Genomic DNA, 25,693 nt, shown 5'->3' on the forward strand with positions numbered 1-25,693 from the left:
GACACGTTAACTAATTTATCTTTTCTCTTCCCTAAATATTTGTGTCACCTCATTCTTCCTTGTGTTTCTAAGTAGTTTTTGCCTCCAAGAATAAAAACTTTAAGCCATCGAAGTGAATCAAAGGAAAATTAAGAAAGGCAAATCAAAGTTCTAATGGCTGCACACAAAGTTAATCAGCCATTTGGTCAAAACATTAAAAATTTAGAACCAGGATCCACAAAAGTTGTGACTCATTCTCTGGCCCTGAAGGTAATATTGTGCAGTTTAGAGCTGTTAACAATAGGACAAAAAACCCAGCACTTTATTTCCATAGCACATGATGCAATTATTTTTTTCTCAGCTAACACCTTCTACAGTCAGAACAAGGTAACTGACATTATCTCACACTCAACTGGAGACAGCAGCTTCAGATGTCTGTTTACCTCATATAGCGTGGACACCTAATCACAGTTATCTGGTGATATTACTCTTCCTCATATTTAGAGATAATGTCACAAAAGATGATTACTATTTGTACAAGAATATGTCTTCGTTGAACACATGACAATGTTTTTTGGATCAATGTCTGAAGAGGGGATCTGCAAAGCCTATCTCTATTTAAAACTCTGCTTTGGGTGGTTATGAATGCCCTGAAATCTTTTTCTTAAAATACCTACCCAATTATCACCTGGTTTATCTCAGACGGCTGAACTATTCTACACAGTCTGAAACTAAAGGTCAAAATATCCTGAAGATGTTTCTTCTGTATTTTCTTGACTTACAGTTGTAAAAACTATAGAAAGTTACTATTCTACCAAGAATCAATTAATGTTTCAGATAAAATGTAAGCTGGAAAAAGGAATACATACTTGAGGCCAGATAGGTTTGAGTTCAGATTCTACTTGTGCCACCCTGAGCTAAGTGACTTAGGGCAAATTACATAACCTTTCTGAGGCTCAGTTTCTTCATTTGTAAGTGAAATAATTCTTTGTTCATTGTGCCACTGTGAAAATTAAACGATATGATCACTATAAAGTGCCTGGCACACAGTAAATTCTCAAAAATAGTAGCTATTAGTAGTGACTGGCAAAGAATTGAGGGAACTGGGTGTACTGCATTCATTCGTCCATCTAGTAAGTATATATCGATCCTACTATATTCTAGGCAACTGGGCAAAGTGCTCAGGACTCAAAATCTGTTGTTTTTCACTAGGAGCTTGAGTTTTTGTGAGGATAGAGACAGACACTCATAATAGAGATAACAAGAGTGCTGTGCAAACACAAATAAGGAAATAGCTAACTTTGCTTGCGGCATTAGGAAAGGCTTCTTAAACAAGATAGGAACTAAGCTAGCAGGACGAGCAGGAGTTTGCCAGGAAAGAATGAGAAGGGCATTTGGGACAGAAGACTGTGAAGGCATGGAGTTACGAAAGGGCTTTTCACATCCAAGAAAACTAAGAAGTTGGAGAGGAGCAGCGTAGCCATGTCAAGCCTTTTATAGATGGTTAAGGGGCAAGACCCAGGTGATGTGTTTGAAACTAGACCAGAGATGTCGTGCTAATCCTTCAACAGTGTGGCTCTAATTGAACTCAAAGAAAATTCCATTTTTCTAATGTGCTACTTTTGATGAGTTGGCTTAAGAAAGGATTAATCAAACCCCCTCAGTACAGTGATGTTTGTTAGTGCACACAACTTTTCTTAAAATATACCAAAATTGGGGGCAGAAGGGAAACTGTTATTTTGGACCTAAGACTCATGATTTCCAGTTCTTCATTCCCCTATAATTTCTGTGATGGGTTGCCCTTTTCACCAGGAACACCCTAGGACATATTCTAAAAATTGCTGTAACCAAAATACATGCTTCTTAGTTAATAGCAAAACAGGGCTTAATTCCAGATGCTGAAAGGGAAGATGATGCAAAAATTTCTCTGCAGAAAATACATCCCCAAATCTTGTTTAAGTGATGTGAAAACCATCCGAAGCATTTGATTTGAAACGAGTGAAGGTAACACCATGGCTAAAGTATCAGAAAGGATTAAACTCAGAGGGAGGAAAAAGCCTTGCACCCACAGGCAGACACTCCAGATTGGGCAGAACCTGACAAGGCAAACAATTCCACTGCTGAAGACACCTCCAAATGCCTGCAACAGAGCTCTGAGGGAAAATAACAGCCTTGCTGCTCATTTGGGGGAAACTGTCCAAGCACGGTAGTTATTTCCAACACAATCCCACTGATGTCAGGTGGAGACGGAGCGGAGTGCTAATGGTCGAGTAGGTGGGAATCAATCCTTAGGCTCCAAGAACAAGCCTCCTGCTAATAGCACAGAAATTAAATTCATCCCAGAATGAGCTGAGTGCATGATCTAACAGCACTGCAACCTCTTAATAAACTGTGGATTCATCTACTACCTCGTCTGAATAATGACTCAATTGCATGGAAAGAAGCTTTTTTGTTTACCTTCAGTATTATTCTCTAACTGTAATTTTTCATTATAATATTCCAACATTTCACGGCTATTTAGGTAGATTCTACGGAAAGTCTAAATTAGAAAATAGCTCTTTAATATATATATTTTTTTATTTAATAAGAGGAAACCATTTGTCTTAATACACTCACCATTCCGTGATTCAGCCACCCTGGGATGAAGTTATCAAGCAACTTTGGGTATATCATCTCTCTGTCATAGGCATAAATGATCCAGAACACCGCGACAACGAACTGGAAGGGAAAAGAAATCTTTCATTTGAAGTTCATTAACTATCCACAACATACAATTTGTTGGTTATTTATTGTTAAAAGAACCCAACAGAATTTGGAATCTATGATGAAAGACAGATCAGTAAACCAGTTAATGACTAGAAAGATAGCTCTAGCTTCCTTTCATTAGTGGTAACCGTTAAGGTGCCTCCTTCCCTTCACTCTCCCAATTGCACTCTCTCTGGCAAAGGGATCTGTTTTTCAGGGAGAAAGTAGAGAGGCCTGTCATCAGGAAACAGCTCCAATTCAGGGCTAACTGTGCTTGTTTGAGTCCTCTCAAGAGGGTTTAAAAGTTCACTGGTGGTTTTTTCGGCTCCCATTCCCCACTGTATAGTTAGCACGCATTGCAGAAACTAGAGAGTATGTCCCTTTTCCTTGAACCCATCCTGTGGTTTAAATTAATCTCCACATTCTTGAGTTTCCATTTCACCACTAACAACATTGAAATCCCTGCTATAAGATATCCAAAAGTCACATTTCCAGCAAATGTATGAATTTATACGGCCCACGCAAGAACTTTAGCTGTACTGAGAAGCAGGGTATGTGGAGGGCGAAGGAAGATTCCTAATTCTCTTGGAAAAATTTAGAAGTTCATCTGGATTCCAGAGGCTTGTTTTGGCACATTAGAAACATAATCATCAAAGGAGAGTAGAGTACTCAATTTATTATTTTACCATTCTTTGAATGAATTGTGAGAGAAGAAGTTCAGATAAGATAAAGAAATGAATGGCCCAAGGTCTTGACCTTCAGCATAGAATTTAAAAGAAAAAGTGTATGCTTTTGTAAATGTCAAAATTTAATATTTTTGACAAAATGTCAAACATTTTGAAATTAGGTAATATTCTGAAATTAGAAAAAAGAAACATAGACTAATGACATGAAAAAAGAATTCACAAATAAACACAAAAATATGCTCAATCTTACTCTTAATAACAGAATGCAATTATAACTACACTGATGAGATTGGCAGAGATCCAAGTTTGACAACACACTCTATCAAGGTGACTATAGGGAAATCTCTTAATAAAACTCTTAGACTTTAGTGGTAAGGAGAATCTAAAATGATACAATCCTTATGGTGGGGAATTTAGTTATAACTACCAAAAGTTATAACTATTTACCTTTCAATCTCCCCTCAATAGTAACCCCATCTAGGAATCTAGGAATCTCCTTCAAAGATACACTGGAGGGAGGGTATATGGGGTGAAGTGTCCATCTTACTCCTCTCTCTACTTTTTGCTTATTTGTAACTATTCATAAATGAAAGGTTTTTAAACATTTAAAAAAATGAAAATAAATTTCAAAAATTTTTTTTAAAAATGTACTATGAAAAAGGGAGCCATTTGAAGAAGTTTCTGTTAGAGTGATGTCTCAAAATAAAAAATGCTATGGAATGAAAAACTACAGCTTGAATATTAAAAAGAAATAAATTTTATTTTATTGTTTATAATTATAAGTCATCTATGCTCCCACATTTTATTAACAAAAATAGTAAATATTTTAATGGCACTTTTTACAAAACACCTAGTTACAGTTGGTAGCTCAAGGCTAGTAATCAGAGGGTTTCAACTATGTCAGTTATGACATGGGTAATTTTGGCTAGGAAAAAAAAATTCGCCCTTAAAATGGGATGCTACATGCATTTATTGTTTTATAAAACACCATGGATGATAATTACAATAGGCAACTATAGATTACACACATAATTTAAATACCAGATTGGGGTCCCCAGTTATTTACCTTTCTTTTGGGTCAACTATTTTCACTGTCAGTTTATAAATGCACAAGATAAAAAGAGAAAAAAAATCTATTAACTTAAAGTTAACTATCATAACTTTCTAAATACATGAATAATTTTTTAATTATCCATAATTTTGGATTATTCCTTCCAGTTCAGATTCCAAATATACTGATTATCAATGGTAATGGCATTTAAGGTACATATTTGATAGTAACTTTAAACCTTTATTAAATTAACCCTCAACATTATCTCCTTAAAGTAGGCTGGAACACAGGTTATTGCATTTTTCCTTTCAACAAATAGAGAAATCAAGGTTTTCTTTTCACTGACTTTAATAACATTTGTTTGTATATAGAGCTCCACATATCATAAATGGAAACTCACTATAACTTCATTAATTTTGATCCCACTAATTTGAGTGATAAGACAAATAGAATCTATAATACACTTATTTTAGTCCTATCTTGTGAAGAAAAGATTTACTAAGGAAATTAAAAAGTTACTATGCTTTCATATATATAGGTATATAACATTGAATAGTAAAAAGCATGTTAATTTTTTTTCCTTGAATGACCTTACAATTTAGCAAGTTGGGCGGTTTGGTGGAAGTCAAGACCAGATTGCCAAAGACTAAGGTGGGTGGGGACAGAGACAATGGAAGAAGCCTTCTTTTCCATGACAATGGCCATGAGGGAAGGAGAAGGAAGTCTGCTGCATGACAAAACAGGAGAGCCAGGCAATATTGTGAATGGCTAGAAGTCAGAGTAAATGGAGACAGAAAGACAGGGAACGACTGATTAAGCAAAACTCAGGAGAAGAAAGGGATTAGGATCATGAACACAGACAAAGCATTGTTCCCTTCTTTAAAGTGGGATGCAGGCACTTTTGCTGACAGTTGGAAATAGGGTGGAGTACAGAATGGATGTGGGACATGGCTGTGGATAATGTGTGAGGATGCCAGTAAGATATTTAAAAGGAAGACTTATGAATCAGGAGGGCCCAAGGGAGGTCTACTAGCATGATTCTGTAGTAGAACCCACCAGGATGTTTTCTCGGTTATCTCAAGGTCTATGTAAGGGGGATTTAGAAAAAGAGGGTATAGGAAAAAAAGGATCCTGGGGGGTTTCCTAGCATCGTGGATTAGGTAACTGGAACAGACAGAAGGTCTGAAATGACTGACTAGCATTTCTAAGCTGGTGCCTGGGAAGGAGTGGTTGCAAGTGAATTACAAGAGATATCACTTATAAAGCTACTAGTGACACAGAGTGGACACAGTTTAAGGTAACTCTTCCTGTTTGCATGTCTTTTTGCGGCACAGATTTGACAACTCTAAGTGACACCAGTCCAATTAGGGCTGATTCTATGCCTTAATGTCAGAAACGTGCTGCCTGCCAGGCGTCACTGTAGTTCTGCCCTTAGACCTTGGCTCTGTGCTTTCTAGCCTCACAATTCAAAGTAGGGTCCCATGGATTGGCAGCACCCACATCACCGAGAGCCTGTTAGATATGCGGAATCCCCAATCGCACCCTGATATGTTCTGATCCTGCATTTTAAGAAGATCCTAAGGTCATTCACATGCACATAAGAGTTTGAGATGTTCTGGTTTGGGAGTAACTATTCCAGCCACCTTGAGCCTCCTCCTTTCCCATGCAGTGAGGGGATCCGATGGCCAAGTGGCTTGTCTCTCCAGAGCTTGCATCCCTCCCCTTGTAGACCACACCCCAGGTAACTGTGACCTTGGAATTACCTGTGCAAGCAGACAGGAGTACAGGCCTCAGGGTACCTGTGGGCTTCCTCCCTCCCATGGTCTGACCCTGAGGGTGGACTGTGCAATAAATGTGTGTTTGGCTTGATCTAAGATGTGGTTAAGATTTGTTTCTTTCTGTAGGGTGAGAACCAAAGTTTTGTATTTGGTCTGGGTGTCCGCACACAGGCACTACTCCATTTCAGTCCCGGATGGAGCCACTGCTGGAAATCCCTTCACGTTTGCCATATAACATAACTAAATCACGAGAGTGACATCCCATCACACTCACAGGTCTCTCTCACACTCATGGTTAGAGGACTATATGGGCCAGTGCAGCAATGGGTGGAATCTTAGGGCCACATCAGAATCCTGCTTAGCACAGATTCCTACTCGGTTCTTCCTTTCCAAAATTGTTCTTGAATATTTTAAGTTCTTTGCATTTCCATTTAAATTTTAGAATCCCAGCTTGTTAATGTCTACAAATATCCTGCTAGAATTCTCATTGTAACTGTTTGGGGAGAACTGACATCTTAACACTATGGAGTCTTCCAACTCATGAACATAATTTATATCTCCATTTATTTGGGTCCTGTTTAAATTTTTCTCAGCAATTTTTGTAGTTTCCACTGTAAAAACATTGCACATATTTTGTTGAACCTATACCTAAGTATTTCATGTTTTGTGATGCTAATATAGATGGTGTTGCATTTTTTTTTACATTGTTCATCGCTAGTTTATAAAAAATACAACTGATTTTTTACTATTGACATTGTATCTTATACCTTTGCTAAATTAGCTTAGTAGTTCTAGTAGCTAGTTTTGAAATTATTTTGGATTTTTACACTTATATAATCTTCAAAAAATGACAGTTTTTCTTCTTCCTTTACAATTTGTATGCCTTTTACTTCTTTTCATTTTTTTTATTGTACCACCTAGGAACTTCACCAATATGGTGAACAGAGCATCCTTGCCTTCCTCCCTATCTTAGGGAAAGTGTTCAGTCTTTCAACATTTAAGTTTGATATTAGCTGCAGGTTTTTCTTAGATGCCTTTATCAAGTTAAAGATCTCCTCTATTCTTAAATTACTTAGGAGACATATTTTTACCATAAATGAATGCTGAATTTTTTCAGATAGTTTTGTTGCATATCTTGAGATAATCATATATTTTCTCCCTTTATTCTGTTAATAAAGTGAATTATATCAACTGATTCTGAATGTCAGACCAATCTTTCATTCCTGCTCATCATGTGTTATAATTTATATCTATATAGCTAGATTCAATATGCTGATATTTCATAAAGAATTTTTTTCATCTTTATTCATAAAGTATACTAATCTATAATTTTCTTTTTTTGTGATATCTTCATCTAATTTTTGTAACAAGATAACGCTGGCCTCAAAAAATTAGTTGAGAAGTGATTTCTCCCCTATTTTACGAAAGATCTTGTGCAAAGGTCTTGTTGGTATAATTTATTCCTTACCTAATTGATATACTTCTCTAGTAAAGCCATCTGGATTTGCAGCTTTCCTTGTGGGCAGATTTAACTGTAAATTAATTTTCTTTAATAAATATAGGGCTAATCAGGCTTTCTACTTTTTCTTGAGTTGATTTTAGTTATTACCACCTTTTGTGGTAATAACTAAAATTTCTCTACTTCATCTAAGTTTTTGAATTTATAAATTTATTCTTAATATCCCAGCATGGAAATTGGCAAATGCTATAAATCAGATATTTTTCCCCTAGGGAGCCAGTCGTTAAACATTTACTAACACACCACGTCGAGAGATACTCTCTGTTGACCATGAGTATAGCATCCCTCCCACAGGGAAAGCACTCTGGGGTTTCACTACTCAACAGTGAAACTTTGGTCAGTACTTTGATGTCTACCACACATTGAGGGAATTATATGGTTATTAAAAGTGAAGTGACTTGCAAGAAAGTGTTAGTCACCTTTCTAAGTGTAACACTAGAAGGTCAGGAGGCACAGCTTACTGAGTAATCAACCTTCTAGATAATTCTTTAGATATAAACACAGCACAGATGGTAGCTTCTTGGCTTTCTGCACTGATATCCTCTTGATAGTATGGTCATCAGCAAACCCAAAATAAATCTGAACTCTACTACCAGGGCATGGTTATGAAACAAAAATAGTTGCTCTTGGACAGGCTAACATTCCACCATTGCAAAGAAGCTCCTTCTCTGGCTGGGACCAATGGCCAGCTATTATGCATCATGCAGCTGCTGCTTCTCAGCCGCCAGGACCAGAATACTGTACTTGAACTGACAGTGGAAGGAGCACAGTCACTTTCCAGTCCATGAAGCTTCAAGACAAAATACTTGGGTGACAGCTAGTTGTTAATGCTACAATTGAAACCCCAGAAGTATTATTAATAGAAATTAATGCCAAAAGAAAACTGGACTCAAGGTTTGTCTCTTCTTGAAAGAAGTTTCTCATACAGAGTCTGATAAAAGCTGAAACTTCAGCTTTATTCCACTTCTAAGAAGATTTACTGATTAGTGGGAAATTCTTGGGAATTTAGTAGAACCAAGTTGAAATCAAAGGATGTTGTGAGAAATTTGCCATGAAGAAGGCTATAACCACTTATCTATAGATCTGTCTGTAAAGGCCATGTAGCATAATTTCAAACATTCACTGTTGAGGAAAGGAAGGGGGGAATGAAGAAAATAAATGAATATATCTTTCAAATTTTCAGCTTCAACAGGATATGATCCTATAAAATTGCATTCCCTTTTAAAACTAATATATTAGTACTTAGACTTTACCAAATACTGATAGGAAAAAAGCTTCTCAAAGTGAAAATGTACATGTATACAAAAGAGTTTTTAACTTCACACATACTCTATAAATATATACAACTATTATGTACCATAATAATCAAAAATAAAACATTTTAATAAGTTTTTAACTTAAAAAATAAAAATCTAACTTTTGTTTTGGGCTCTATTATCTTGCTTCCAGATTTCTTTTTCATTACTTGCTTTCCCATAAATCTTTCTACATTAGCACTGTTGCTGAGGAGTAACCTTTAGAAATGTTTCCAATTGTGATTTCTCTTTCCAAGCACATGAAGCATGGGCATAAGAATAAGTTGTGTGTTCTGGATGCTATCTCATCTCTAATGGCCCGGAAGCACACACTGAATGTCTCATTTGACAGTGAAATGGCCCCTGTCTTCCCACTTTCCAGATCTCCGAGACCCTGAGTCCCCAAGTCCTCTCCTTCTGGTTGGTTTCCTTCAACTATACCCTCTTCAGAAATGCACAGTGAGGCACAAGGCCCTCTAAAATGTCACGGTACCCTCTGCCCCAGACTACAACTAGTTTCTAGTACTCACTCCTATGTATGACATGGAATTCCTATCCTTGGAATTATGCATCTGAGGGCAATGTTATATTTTTTATGCTATACATTCTGTCCAAATTACCTTAAAACCAGAATCTCTATCTACAGAGTTTTGAAAGCACATATTGGTGTTATGCCTTTTCTTCATAGCTTTCAGCTACCATTTTTTATACATTTATAATGTATCCATATTTATCTACATTTAGGTCGTTAATTGTCTCTACTAAGTAATGCAAAAACAAAAACTCAACTCCTACAAGTGCCCACATGATTTGGTTCCTGCCTTTCTCTCCAACCTCAGCTTGGGCCATGTTCTCTCTTGCTCCCTGAAGTCCAACTGGTAATTTATCTGTTACTAAAAATTTTTCAGCTCTTTCCTATTTCAGGGCCAGAGGATTTTCTACTCTCTGTGCCAGGTCTGCTCTTCCTCTACTTACACGCGACCGGTTTCTCTGTTCCTTCAGGTCTAGCTTAAATAGCACCTCTGTGTGGAAGCTGCCACTGAACACACCACTGCTCGGTTAGTGTCTATCAGAGACACAAACAGGCTCCTGTTGTTGGTGTAGTTGTTGCTCAGTGGTTCACTGTCTAGCTCCTCTATGAGAATGTGAAGTATCAGAGAGCAGGAACTTGTCTGTCTTGTTCATTGCTGGTTCCCCACTGCCTGCTATAAAGCTCCTATGTGATAAGAATTTGCTGACTAATGAAAATATTGCTATCCCTTGTATGTGCCAGACTCCACATCTCCCACAGGGAAAAGTACCTTTTTACTTCTTCAAGTTTCTTCTTATTGACCTAAAATTTCTCCTTTCCGTTCTCTGTGTTTTTTGTCCTTCTGTGTATAAGGAAGATAACCTCTTCTTTCCAGGCTACTTGCACAGCCAATCAATCCCTTCTCAGATCTTCTATAGGATAGCTCTTCCCTCACCTGTTTAAGTCTTCTATCATCCTGTAAGAATCCTTCTCTGGATTTCAAGGTCAAGATGGAAGGCTAATTGCTCTTTTTTGAAGTCAGCCAAAAATAAGGAAAATGAAAATCGGAAATGAAACTGATGAAAGTAGGAAATACCCATAATCCAAACATGACTGTTTAAATCACCCCAATTATCCTGATTTGATTAATATACATTATATACCTGTATCAAAACGTCACACGTACCCTATAAATATATACAATTATTATATACCCATAATAATTAAAAATATTTAAAAAAAAAAAAAAGGCTGCCAAGTGTTAAGAAAAACAAACGAGAACGTGGAGATTCTGATAGAGGAAACAAGATCCTGCAGCTCTCTGGTCCAGTGAGCAGAACAGGGAGCTCTCTCTACAGGTGGCACACCTCGAGGAACACTAAATGACCCTTGCTGGGAACATGAGGTCTCTATGCAAGGGAGCACTGGGGAAAGGCTCTGATCCCTGTTTGGCCTCAGGTGTCAGAGGTGATGATGCTAAATGTGGAAACAGGCCAGCATGCCAATGCTGCAAGAGCAGGATGTGGGTACGTTAAGGTTGATAAGGAAAGATCAGTGGTAACAAGCATGAATATTCAGCTTGTGCTCACCTGATGAAGACTCAGCTTCATCTCACCATCCGAAAGGGTTGTGATAAAAATGAGTGAAGGAGAGAGAAATGAACTGAACCCAGATGGAGGCTCTTCTCCGGAGCAGGATAGTGGCGGAAAATAGACGGAAATTCAAGCTGCCCTAGTTCAGCTGCCTAGCCTGTCTCCAGTTCTATCCTTTCACAAATAGCTGGCGCAGGAAGAACAAACCAATTCAAGGATGAGTAATCACAAGAAAAGAAATACTATGGAATGTATTCATAGATCCCCCCCCCACACACACACACAAAAAAAAGACATAAAGAGGAATATGACAAAAAAGGCAACTGAACAATACAAACCAGAAATATTTTGCCGTTATAAGTATAATTTATGACCAAATAATTCTCCATTAAAGAAAGAGGTCAAAGAAGAAAACCTGAAAGTTAAGAGAAGATTGAGCAAGTCAAGAGGGCAAAAGTGAGTGAAAAGAACTTATGAAATACATAAAATATAAAAAATAAAACTGAAAGTCACATGAGAAGCAGCCAAAGGAAAAACTACCTTTGGTGAAAACAGCTGGGGTTTAGCTTTCTGCAGAACTGTGGACTGGATATGCCGAGAAACCACCCTGCTGTGAAACACTGGGTGCTAAATAAATTACAACAAATAGACTTTTAAGTGTATTGCTGAGCACACAAGAAAGGAAGGGAAGTCACCAGGAGCCAAAAAATCAAAATCAAAAATAAAAAACCCAGGGGAAAAAAAAAGAAGAAGAGCAGGGATAAAATCAGAACAGTACCAAACACAGAAACTGGGACTGCTTGGAGGCAAATGCCAACACAGAATCTGAGCGCGAGGTGGCTGTGGCCACGGACATGGATGGCCAGGCCCTGGGCCCACGCAAGGTGGCCAGGGGCTACCGACCCGGAACAGAGGAGACAGGCCCACAGTGGGGCTGCACCTCCAGTGGAAGGGTAGGCTGGAGAAAGTACTCTTTATCAGTTTAAATAAATCGCTTTCTATTCCTAATTGGTAAGGGTTTTTTTTAATCAAAAATTTCATTGAATTCTTTTCACATTGAGATAGCCATTTTCCCCTTTTTTCTTTGTATTATTGACAGCAAAGCTGTGGTAATTATGCAAGCTCTACAAAGTCTGAAAACAAATTGTAAATGTATAGCAAATAACCGTAGTGGATACTGTAGTTCTTCTTCCAGACCCCTCTCTGGGCCTGTGCATCCATCACCTAGGAAAGCCTGCATAGATTAGGAACTCAAAGAATTTTTGGTGAGTAAACGTGGTTAACCATTCTACAGAAACCAAAAGGAAAAGGAAAATTGTCATGTATAGTGAAAAATCATCAAGCTGGTGCCCTGGACTGCACATGCCACAGGAGGCCATAGGATAACGGCACAGAATGCAGGACAAGTTGGGAGAATCCATTCATGTCTTTGTTAGTAATAAATGCATTCGTGGAATCTCAAGTATCTCAACAAGGATTATTTGACCAGGTACACCTCTCTAAAAAATCCACATCTGCACAACAGAGAAGCAGTACTAATCTAGAACACTTGCTGGTCCTGATATCCGGGTCTTGCACATTGAAGCCATATTCCCTTCCTCACTCAGATATTAGTTAACAAGCTCCTATCATATTCTCACTTCATTTTGGGGATGCAAGCCTTTCCGCAGGATGCCAGCTTGTATGGGTGGGGCACTATGAGCAGCTGTCTCTCTGGATTTGTGGAGTCCCCAGAGGTTGTAACCCCTGTCATCCCTACACCTATAGGCTGAAAGCTCACCGATCATGGCATATGCTTCTAGTTCTGTCTCCTCTCCCAGCCTCGGGCATCCCTGCCTGGCCAGTTTCACCACTGACTGAAACATGCGAACGATGGCTATTATGTTTGCTTTTCTTTCCCACCAACAGGATCCAAAGTGCCTGGAGCTAGTTTCTAGTGGTGGCAGTCTGCTTTTGTGAAGAGTGATGTCTGAAGGTTTATTACACTACAGGAAGCACCCCTGGTGGTGGTGGACTTGGTTAGCAAGGTGGTGTGTGTTGTGAGAGGGTAGGGTGCATAAGACGAGACCCTGAGGGAGGAATCTGTATATTCCACTTTAGGGTCATCCGTCAGACGACAAAAGTAGGGGCAAAGAAATACTAAGGTACCACTGATACAACAAGCATAAATCAGGAGCAGTTGTGATTCAGATGGAAAACTACAGAGATTACAGCCAACTTCAGACGTGGAATGAAAAGGCACTTAAAAGTTATGATAACTTCTATTATTGAGACACAGATACAACAGAGTTTCAGTAGGAAGCCTGGTCTTGACATCAGACATGCCGTGGAAATGTTATCAAAGACTTATCCTTCTAGTTGTATGGTGGAGTAAATGCCTTGAAATATGCTCCCAATTTATAAAAAGCCTAAAAAATATTAGGTAGGAAACCACTTGTTCATTTCTTATTTACCCTTTCAGTGGTTTTTTTTTTTTTTTTTGCATATGCAAGAAAAAAATGCACACACACACACACACTCTTCTTTTAATATATACAATTTCATACTATATGGCCTTGATTTTGTTGCTTCATAGCACATCTAGGAAATCTAACGCATCTTTTAAAATAAACCACTATGTGACCAAAAGTGGTGAAACTGCACAGGTCAAAAATAAAGTGAAAGTGAGAGTTCTGGGAGGTCAGTAAGCTCTGAGGCCAGCTTTCCTCCAGAGGACATCTGTCAAACCTCAGTGACCCTGGGCTTATCTCTGGATGCTACAGAGAATTCAGGAGATAGGAGACAGCGACTGCCTAAGGCTGCAAGTCCCATAGGAGGTTTCCACTCGAAGCTAGTACTTATCCCAGAGGGTTCCACCTTCAGTTTAAGGAGAATGAGAATGATTCTCTGCACAGAAGAGGACAGTAGGGAAACATGCCTGCTATAACCTCAGCTCTTTATTGAGAGGAAAGAGAAAGAAAGAAATTACCCTGAAAATTCATAACCGTAAGAGTTCCATTGGGTTCGTAGCCTGACGTGTGCTTTCAGGAAGATGTGATGATCTGAAATGTGTTCTTTTTAAGTATAAGCAGAGCATGTGGAAATTGACCACCATCTAAGCCATAAACCAAGCCTCAAAGAAGTTTCAAAGTATTGGTATCTTATTGATCATAGTTTCTGTTCAAAATGCAATTAAGTTTTAAATTAATAAAAAGTCCTATATATTTGGAAATCTAAAAATATGCTTGTTTTAAAACTTATGAGTTGAATATTAAATCACAATAGGCTCCAGAAAATATTTTGAAATAAATAATGATAAAAATGGCAGGTTTAAGTCTTTTAGGATATAAAGTCCTAATTGAGGAAATTTATAGGCTTCTGTGCTTACACTAGAAAAGAAGAAGGAAAATTAATGTGAGGTATATATGTCTTCAGAAGAATAACCAAATAATTAATGAAATAAAGACAAGCATAGAAGACAAGAGTGACTAAGCCAAAATTTTGGACTTTTAGAGATACAGATAAATTCTGTAAGGTTGATAAAAGAAAAAAAAGAAAGAAAACACAAATAAGCAATATTGAGAAATTTCCAGGTGAAACTAAATTGGAAATTGTAAGTGAAGAAGTTGTAGTAGATACTAGAGCAGACCCATTCTTAATCTATGTTGTAAACTCTACCTGGCAGTTTACTAGTTTTCACCTGAAGCCTTTTACCGATATTTGAGTCTTTCCCCTACCTCCAACATACTACTGCCTTCGTGAACCATAAGAATTCCCTCTTGAACTTCAGATGGCATGACCATACCCTTGGATTTCAAGAACTAGTATCTTTTGATCTTTTGAATAACTATTTGCAAGAGATCAATATCACTCCTCACCACTAAATGCTATTATCTAACACAATACTCTCTGTGATGTGAGGTCTTTTTCTTTTTAGGGCAAATGGGCATAAGTTGACATTCTTTGACTGCCTAGCATGTGCCAGATACTAATTAGATACTCTGTTTTTAATTATCCCTCAAAATAACCCAAGTGGGTCAGGTTTTATTAAGACCATTCTTCACATTAGAAAACCAAGGCTTTGAGAGCTTACGAAATTTGCATTAGGAAGTGCTGGATCCAGAATTAGAACCTAGGTCTGTCTGTCTTCAAAGTTCATGCTTTTTTGACTACATTGGTTGCCTTATGCCTCAAATAGGTGAGATCTTCCCATAAGGTGGTTATTTTAGCATTTTTATAACTAACCCTCCCTTTATGGGTTCAAATTTAGATCTCTTTTAAATGAAATTCCACTCCAAAATAAATAAAGCAAGGCTTCTTTTCTTCTCTGTCAAGCGACAGTGAATAAAATAATTAAACGGACAGACACCCGTAAACCTCATACAAGACTATTTTTAATATGTTGGAGAACCACTGTCAATCAATTAGCATTGGCATAGGTTTCTTTTTCAAAAAACTATTTGTACCTTTTATCTATCATAAAATCACTAAATAATCAAACTATTGCTGTCTCTGTGTGTGTATTTTTTAATAAAAGGGGACAATAGTCTAGTTATTAGATATAATTACATTAACATGAATATCCAAAGGGTAACTATAAGTACATAGGGGAGACATCTCGCTAACCACAACTCATTTACCTGAGAATAAAATTAAGAAAAATATAACTCAATCTAATCTAATACAAGTTAATAAATTGGATCATCTTTTTGTAGAAGCATCCTATGTCAGATGACTATGTGTCATTGAATGTCTACATTCAGTGCCTTGGGTGTAACAGTAGAGTGATAGAATACTATTGTAACAGTGGAAAGTGAAGCCTGCTCAAATGAAACGCAGCCTGTTCCAGAAAGGTATGCCAAGCGAAGCAAAGCGATCATACTAGTGAGTAGCCTTATGGGTATTAAAGAGCAAAAATGCATCTCCAGCTTTGAATATAGGACAGGGTCCCCTAGGTACCCAAGAAAGCATTCTGGGTTACCTAGTAAGTCAGTCCCTATAGTGCAAAAGGATGCATCAGATAACAATAATTTGACCACCTGCCACCAAAATAATCCAATTGCCACTCCTTGCCTTGATTTCAAGTTCACCCAGAAATCTTTTACCTCCCTTTGGCTTCTTCAAAGTTATTTTACTTGTAGGGAGAGCTTGGGAAGTCTGACATTTTTTTAGTCTGCCTAACAATTTTTTCTCATCATAAACTTCTTATCTTTTGGACTTAAACTTGAGTCTATAATCATTTAGTCGGCATGGAATTCATTTACTGAGAGAAGCATTATCTCAAAATAGACTAACAAAATTGAGTGTATGGGTTTTGGTCCTGGGCTACAAGGACATTTGAGTACTATCCCAGCACACTGGGACACCCACAAATGGCTACTCCCCTGCTCGTGAATCGCTGTGGGGCTGGGAGAGGAGAGAGGATAAGGTTTTCTGTGTTTTGTTTGCTTTAGATTATATGCATAAATAAACTGGGAAAATATGTAGTAAGTTATATACATAGTTTGCAATGGGAAAAAACTTTTGGAGAGGTTGGTGTATTTGTTTCTTGGTATCATTCCAACAACATATCAATGTTCCTTCTTTTTTCCTCTATGCCATTTAAATTTAGAGCGTGAACATCTCTGTATGGGAGCACATTTGCAAACACAGTTATGATTGACTTCTCAATGTGACTAGTTGTATGAGGGCTTTTCTAACACTCTTTGTGGGGTTTTCTTATTATAAAAGTAATAAATGCTCATTGTGGAAATGTGTGTGGACTTTTGTTTCTGCTTTTTAAATTTTTCTATGATGATCTATGCTGTACGCATAGAGTGGAAGGAGTGAGCAAGCAAATGGTCATCTTTGGAACCAAAATGGCTCAAGATGCACATATGCTGTCCACACATCAGCAATCTATTTCCAGGATGGTACTTCAGGGTTTTTTTCCTTGGCATTTGGTCCACCTGAATTCACTGTCATCTGCTTAGGCCCCCTCTAGATTTGCTGACTAATAATGTTTTGGGTTTTTTTGTGTGTGTGGTACAAGAACCCTTCTCATCAATTAAGAGACAGGAGGCCATACTAAACTAATTACTTTGAGGATCAGCAGCTCAGGAAGATGCCAAGAATGAGGAGAAACATCTGTTTTGATGCTGATTTATGAAAAGAACCAGGGGATCCAAAGAAAATCTACTTCCTATGGGTGATTTTTTTCTCCTTAGAGCTTTTCTTTCGTTCTTCTCCCTTACTACCTTCTTTGCTTGATACTCTTCAAGCACCAATGTCATTTATCAGACATTACTGACCAGATCCAATCTGGCAGGCATTTTCTCCAGACAGGGCAGAGACAGAGTAAGAACTGGCTGCTACAAGGGGCAGAAGTCTTTTTCCCAGCGTCTCAATCTGTAGGGATGAATGCTTTCCTGCTGCCTAATGCCTCTTGATTATTAGGTAAGATCCCCTCCTAGAATCAGTGAAATCACGTGATAGTGGTTAACATAGTGACTGGTGCTTAGCACTCAATATACGTTAACTGAATTTGTCAGAAGGTCTATCATAAACTTCTGCCCATTTTCCTGGCTTCCTGTCATTTTCAAGATAAAAAGCATATGGAATTTCCTCCATTTTTCTTACATCATAATATAGAAGGCATTTACCAAACAGGCAAGATTAATTGCGGGAGGCCTTCATTGAACAAGATGGAGGCCCAGGATGCTAGGGTATTTTGCCTGAGTAATTGATTTGACTTATCCCACCTTAAATCCCTGTCAAAAATAAGTGAAGGTATCAGTTATAAATTTAAAAAGAAAAGCAGATTTGATTTATACTTGCTCTTGATAAAGCAGTGCAAAATGGCTTTTGGGAATTCATGGTAAAAGAGTTCACTGAGTAGATATAGTTCGTTTGTTAGAATACTGTTGCTCATGTAGAATGTATTGGATCATTTCTTGCCAAAAATATTCTTTTGCAATTGTGCAGCTACAAACTATGCCTTCTTGGAAGCCCAGATATGCTTTACAGATGATATTGGATACTTTTAGCAACCACTTTTTAAAATGTAGCTAATTCTACTGATAAAACCTTATTTTCACATTAAAAACAAGCACATTGGGAAAACATGTGGTAGCTTAAATATATATGCAATTGTTAAAATGAGAAGACAAAGCAGGAAAGATTTTCTTTTCTTGTCAAAACTTGTATTTTGCAAACTGGCCTATAAAAACCATTGTCTGTATAGTGTGAATCATACATCAAAGGAAAGCAACAAAAATCACAAATGAACAAAGTCTTTTGTTAAACCACCTCGAGGAAAAAGATAAAGCAGTTATTTTTTATCCAGATTCTACACAATTCCCTCTCTTATTCTGATACATTCTCCAAAATTAGAAATTTTGGTCAGCTCAGACTTTATGTACATAGCTGGAATGTCCATTAAGTGAATGATGGAAAACCAAGGTAGGTTAGTTTGTCAAAAAGTTTTGAATACAGTCATGCATCACTTTACGACAGAGATTCATTCTGAAAAACACGTAATTAGGAGATTTTGTCATGCAAGCATCATAAGTGTGTTCTAACACAAACCTAGACCATATAGCCTACTGCATATCTAGGCTATATGATATGGCCCGTTGCTCCTAGGCTATACACCTGTACTGAAAATTGTAGGCAACTGTAACACAATGGTAAGTCTGTGTAGTTAAACATATCTAAACACAGAAAAGGTACAGCAAAAATATAGTATTATAATCTTATGGGGCCACTGCTGTATATACGGTCTATTGTTGACCAAAAAGTCATTATATGGCACATGACTGTAAGCACATGACTGTACTTGCTAAGAGCAAGTACTCTGTTAGTTGGAGTATTTGGTTGATTTACTAGCCCCATTAACTAGCTGCATGACCTCGGGAAGGTGAACTGTAAAATTGTAAAACAGAAGCATCTTCTGTGAAGTGAGAATGATGGAAATTCTTACCCAAATGGTCTTTGAGGATTAAATAAATTATTCAAGTAAAGCCCTTAACCCAGTGTCTGGCCCATAGCAAGCACATAATATAAGTTAGCTCTTTGATGGGCACAGTGGCTCATACCTGTAATCCCAGCACTTGGGAAGGCTGAGGTGGGAGGATCACTGAAGACCAAGAGCTTGGGACTAGCCTGGGCAACACAGCAAGACCCCATCTCTAAAAAATACTAAAAAATCAGCTGGGTATTGGGGCACTTGCCTGTAGTTCCAACTACCCAGGAGGCTAAGGCAGGAGGATCTCTTGAGCCCAGGAGTTTGAGGTTGCTGTGAGCTATGATGAGGCTACTGCATTCTAGCCCAGGCAACAGAGTAAGACTCTGTCTCAAGAAAAAAAAATGCTCTTATTATTGGATTTTTCAGGCTCTTTGGTTGTTTGTGGGTTTTCCATCACAGGAGGGGAGGTGGTGAGAAGTCTCAGTACATGCAGGTAGAACTGCTCATTTACAGGCTAGAAACCAAACCCAGAGGCAATAGCAAAGGCCTCAGGGTATGTGGTATCTTCTTTACACCTCTAAGGTAATTGGAGGGGGGGGGTGCAGATAACATTTCTGAATATTCTGCCGAAAATGTTACTATACCAGTGAAGTCTGTGGCCATTTTCCTTTGTTGACTCAGTGCTGCGCTTTCTATTATAACACCCCCCACCCCCACCCCGATCCCAGGCATACTGTTATTATCTTGCATACTGTTTGTTATTATCTTTCATGCTTAAGGTGTCATTTGGAAGGAAAGGGGGCTCCTCACAGCAGGAAATAAGGATATTAAGTATGCCACTAAAATAATGGCCCTGATACAGGCCATGGCTGAGCTCAAGCAGATGGCCATTATGCATTGTCCTGGTCACCAATAGGGGAGACATTTATGTTGCAAAAAGAAATCAGGCCACTGGCAGAGCTACTAGGGAGGCCACTAAAGGTGATCTGTTCCTTGTGGCCTTGATACCCCAGCTAGATTTAGATACATAACCCCCCTTTAAAACTAAATACTGGGGCTTTAACACTTGGGATGACACAGCTAAGTCAAGATAGAATACTCATGGACTCATTCTTCTACTCGAAGCTTTGGTTTGGCCCCTTATGAGGCATCTACATGAATGCACACACTATGAGTGTGATGCCTTAATGGATTTGGTGGGACCTCATTTAAGGGGATCCCGTTTGACAAATAACTGAGAGTTACCCTTTACGTACTCAAAACAATCCAAAGACAGAGAAGCTACCTGCTACACAAGTAAACCAACATGTAGAGACCAACCCTTTTGATGATTGGCAAATTGATTTCATTTGCATATTTGCTTGTATTAGTAGATACCGTTTCGGGCTGGGTAGAGGATTATCCTACTAGAATGGAGCAACCATCTGAAGTTACCAGACTCCTTCTAAAGGAATTCATTCCGAGACATGGACTCCATTCCTCCAGAGTAATAATGGTCCCTCCTTTATGTCAGAGGTAACTCAGCAAGTAAGCAAAGCTCTGTGTCTAGAAGGGAAATTGCATGCATCCTAAAGACCTGAAGCTGTGGGAAAAAAAACAGAGAAAATGAATCATACTTTAAAGAAAACTATAGCGAAATTGATGCAGGAAACCCATCTAAAGTGGGATAGGGTGTTGTTGCTGCTTGCTCTGCTCCAGATAAGGGTAGCTCCTAGAAGGAGGCTGCTTTGAAATAGTTTATGAGACCCTTCCTAGCACCCCAAGGTAACCATAGGCAAACAGAACAAAGTAAAGTGATATATCAAATACTAGCCACTATGCATGAGTTTGCCTCTGTCAGGTCCCCACTCTAGTTCAAAGCAGAGAAGTGGAAGGGACCCTATGAAGTGCCTCTATCAACTCACACCTTGTTGAAATTGTCTGGAGTAAAACCTTGGGTCCATCATACCAGAGCACCCAAGCCCCCAGAGGATGAGCCAGGCTTTAGGCAATCTAAAAGCATCTGTTTAAAAGAAGGAAAAATGAAAATACTGATATTCTTGCTAACCTTTCTTTGATTACTTGTTCTGTCTATAGGCTAGAGAGACAACTCCTTAGCGAGGATTTCCCAAACTGTCACCTCTTCTGCCGATCTGTCTCAATTCTGGGTTTGCCATCCTGAATCTCGTTTGGTACAAGTATTCCTGTATATAATTTAATTTGCAGCAGCCAGTCTCTCGGATCACCTGCAGGGCGTGACTAACAGCTCCATATCGGAGCTCCCATGTTTCTTTCTTGTGCAGCCCCGAATCAGACACTCTGTGCAAGGAGACAGTGAGGACCCACAGTCCGACCGGTGTCTGAGACGCCAAGCAAGGTAAAATCGCTCTTATCAGGTATCCTCCTTTTTACCTTGTCAGTCCTTGCAGTTGTAGTTGTTGTTTATGCCCCTTTCACGTGGTAATCTGTTGTATTTTTGTAGAAACCAGAAAGAAATGGCCAGAGAAATGGCGTTAAGTACAAACCTTCCATCTAAAACATCACCCCAATTCAGCAGGAAGTAGCTCAATGACTATCCGTCCCTCCTCCCATAGATAGGGAAGAGAAAGATTGACAGTGGGGAATATATAACAGAAGCAAAGGCCTGAAAAAGGGCAAAATGTTTTACGAGTTGTCTCTTTAAAACCTTTACCTCTTCAGAAGAATTAAAACCTGAATTCCTGCCCGAGGCCTGTAATCAGATGGGCAGAAGAGTGTTCAGAATTGTCTATTCCAGGCAAGGGTCACGGGATCGTCTTCACTGGTGGTAAGGCCCACGAGGACCACCAACCACAGTTAAACAGCCACAGTCTGAAGCTCAAATCCCCCTTTAAAAGCTCTGTAGTTCTGCTTAAAGGGAGGACTATGGTTAAGACCATGGCTTTTCCTCAAATTGCCTATCCTTGTTCTTTGTTTGGCTGTGGGGACAAGAACTGAACTTTTGGTAACACTATGTGTAAATCAGGTACTAACTGAGCCCACCTAAATACAGACCTAACCTAAATGGACTCTCTAGAGGGAAACTTCCAGAAGACATGCTCTTCAGAGGAGCTTAGGAGCCAGTGAGCTGGGTTGGCAGGGCCACTTATGAACTGGGACTACTCTCTCCCTCCCCCCACCATCTCCCATCTCCACATCCCCCCACCTGAGCTTCTGAGTCACATTCCCTATAGTCAGAATCATGCCTCAAGCTTTGTTCCCGAGGAGGGTTAGAAAAAGGCATGGTGAATGAAAGTCCTTTCCAGGACTGGCTATTTGTGGTAAAATAAGCAAATCATCAGCATGGTAATCACATGGGAACAATGAAAAGTTAATACATTTTGTGTAGGTGGAAAGTCCACTAGCTCCTTCCTTGGGGGGAAATTACTTTTTATATCAGCTGATGTAACACAGCACACTTTGATCCAGATAAAGCAGGTAAGAGTTACCTCAAACCACCCACGGAGACTGTAGCAATTTCAGGAACACCCACATGGCAAATCATTGTTTCTTTTTCTACATAGAAAGCCATGGTTGGGGTGGAGGGACGTGGTGAAAGGAAAGAGAAAGAGGGAAAGGGAGGAGAAGGGGCAGAGAGAGAAAGACAGAGATGGAGGGGAGAGAGAGAAAGAAGAAGAGAGAAAGACAGAAAGAGACAGAGAGAGATAGAGGGAGAGAGAGACATAGAGAATGAGAGAGAGGAGGAGGAGAGAAGGGGGGGAAGAGACAGAGATGGAGGTGGATGGCGGAAGGAGTAGGGAGTGAGAGGTAGAGAAAAAAGAAAAATGAATAGCTTTTCTTTTCTTCTTCTTTTTTTTAAATCAACAATAATGCATTTTGTCCCTGGTCCGCAAACCGAGCAAATACATAAGATCTTATTTTGGGGGTCATTTTGTTGAGGACAGGGATCATATGTTTATTCTATAATATGTATACATTATTAATGTTACTGAAGATCAAGTCTACTTTTTCTTGGTCTCAAATTTCAAATATATATTTTACTTCTGAATATAAATATGGAAAGAAGATATCTTCATTTTCTGAGATATTTTGGTGAGCTTTTTGCCAGAGAGAGTAGGAACTCTGAAATGATATGCAGGGCATGATAATTGTCTATAATTTGGAGGTAGGTGTTGAAGGAAGCTTTTACTTGTTGAACTCGGTTGTCTGCATCTTTGACTTGGTGGTCTAAAGCAAGGGCCACCTCTGACAAATTTTGTACAGATTTCAGAAACTGAACATAAGCCATGTAGTCAATTGTGTAAAAAATCTGACTTTCTTTGAGAAGGACTTCTTCAAATGACAGATTTAGACAGTTGTTTACAATACTGGTGAACATGCACTAAAAATGGTATTAGTAGAGAATGAATGGAAAATACGCCTTTCTTGGCTACAAAAGAAAACGTCCATGATTAGTCTCATCAGATTTACTGTATGTATTTTTCACATTGACATAAACACAAAATAAATTATCTAAAATGCTATTAGTTTTTACTTTACATTTTACTATTATTCTTGAAATGTGTTACTTCAAGTATTTCTTGAAACTCCTGATTTTTGTTTGGGTAGCAATGTGCCCTGCCCTTAAGGATAAATCAGCCTCAGTGTAAGCCCTTATGGTAACCTCATTTCCTTCCACTTCTATTTGCTTTCCCGGCCTCCCATCAGCTGGTCCTGGCCATGTGATGGTTCTAACTAATGAGAACTAAAAGAAAATCTGCAGGTGGAGCTTCTAGGAACTATGTGTTTGCCTGATAAAGAGACAGACACTGGGGAGGGCTCCCTAAAGAGCGTGTTTCTCTTCTTGCCTTGAACACAGGCACAAAGGAGGCAATGCTTGGTGCTTCATCAACCCTTTTAAGAGCTTAAGTGGCAAGTTCAAGGGCAAAAAGGTGATACTCTGAAGTCAAAAGAGTAGCAAATATAATAGGAAATGCCCAAGTCTCAAAACCACCCTGAAACTACCTCTCTACAAGCTTCTTGTTTTGTGAGATGTTAAATATCTTCATTGCTTAAGCCATAGTTGGATGGATTACACTCAGCTAATACTGAATTATTTACAAGTTGCTCCTGATGCCTGGGATACAGCAGTAAATGGAACACACAACCTCCTTGGCCTCACGGAGTATGATCTAGGTCAGAGAAAACAGAAACTATACAAATAAAAGAATCAATATATCATGTTTCAGGTAGTGCTAATCATATGGGGAAAATAAAACAAGGTAAGGAAATAGAGAATGATGGGAGGCTAATTTACATAGACCAGTCGCAGCAGCTCTGCTGGGATCATCTGAACAGAGGCTCCAATGAAGAGAAAGTGTGAACCAGGTGGATATCTGGCAGTATTCTGCTACTTGCAGCTAAAAGCATCATTAACATGTACATCCAATAAGTTCTTAGTCATTCTTTAAGACAGAGCTCAGATATCATCATTTCTGAGAAGACTTCCAGGATCTCCCACCCACTAAAATCAATCCTGTTTGGGGTTACTGCTCTCGACTTTAGACACAACTATTGTTATACTCATCATGCCCTATTTTAACTTCCTTGTTGATATAGCTTACAAAGTCACCCTTCCTAGACTGTGAAACCCTTGAGGGACAAGGTCAATTCTTAGCCAACACTGTCCTGCCTCCTAGCACTCAGAACTTGTGACACGGTAGGCTCCCAGAACCCACAAATGATTATTGACTTGGCCAGACATCTATCCTTTGAATAGTCTGGATATAAATGTGTGATTTTTCCCTGTAATTTGTTTTAAAGTGGGCACCTACAGTAAAATTATGTTAAAGTATGATTGTTTGTTATATTTAAAAATCTGTTTTTCAAGCATCAAGAATGAGTTGACACAAACTATTCTTTGACTGCTTTGAGTTAGCACAAACATGTACAAATTAAATAGGTCAGGTGGCAGAAAATCTCTGGTTCTCATTTAGGAGAGAAAAATATATAAGATGGCTGAAATGCAACCTGGTTGCCTATCAGGTATATCCACCTACTCATATTATGTCCTTAGTCTTTTGAAAAGGCTATTAAAAATTGTTAGACCACTCATGTAGATTAGGGAATTATAGTTTGCTGAGCCTTTCTCCTGGGAAAGAGAAAATATGGCTCTTTTTGCTTACCGATCTTGAATGAATCTTCATCTGTGAACCTTTCCTCTTAGGCAACCCAACTCTTTCAACGTTGCCCTTTTAGGCAACATTCCTCCATTTGATTGACTCCACCAGAAGTGAACTGGGTTTTACCATAAAATATAACCTAGCCAATATTGTATTTTTAACTTCACAGGAGAAAAGAAAGGAAAAGGGCATTCAAAGAAACTTAAAACATCAGCTAAGGCTTAAAGAAAATAGAAAAGAGTTTGACTTCAGGTACCTGTAAAAATTTAATAAAGAGAGGATCAGTGGATATTAAGTGTATTTTTATGTTAAATTCAGTGTTTTTAGAATAAAGTAAACAATGTACTTTTAAAAAATTCCCCTTAATATCAAAAGAGAAGGAAAGGCATTTTTTGCTTTTATTTATTATCTCAAATAGAATCAAATTCCTTTCTTTATGTGTTACATTAATAGACATTAATATCAGTCATTAATATTAATTAATATACTTATTT

At 38.5% G+C, this 25,693-nt stretch overlaps 1 protein-coding gene across 4 annotated transcripts in view; it reads right to left on the bottom strand.

Annotated features, from left to right (window-relative positions):
• AIG1 (androgen induced 1) overlaps positions 1-25,693 on the bottom strand; it is a 229,551-nt gene that overhangs the window by 145,604 nt on the left and 58,254 nt on the right. For all 4 annotated transcript variants that reach the window (XM_012759727.3, XM_012759729.3, XM_012759726.3 and 1 more), the window contains exon 3: positions 2,596-2,697. In XM_012759727.3, the coding sequence (XP_012615181.2) occupies positions 2,596-2,697 (102 nt within the window). The remainder of the gene's footprint in view (positions 1-2,595; positions 2,698-25,693) is intronic.

The sequence above is a fragment of the Microcebus murinus genome, chromosome 5 (assembly GCF_040939455.1).
Source record: "Microcebus murinus isolate Inina chromosome 5, M.murinus_Inina_mat1.0, whole genome shotgun sequence".
NCBI lineage: Eukaryota > Metazoa > Chordata > Mammalia > Primates > Cheirogaleidae > Microcebus > Microcebus murinus.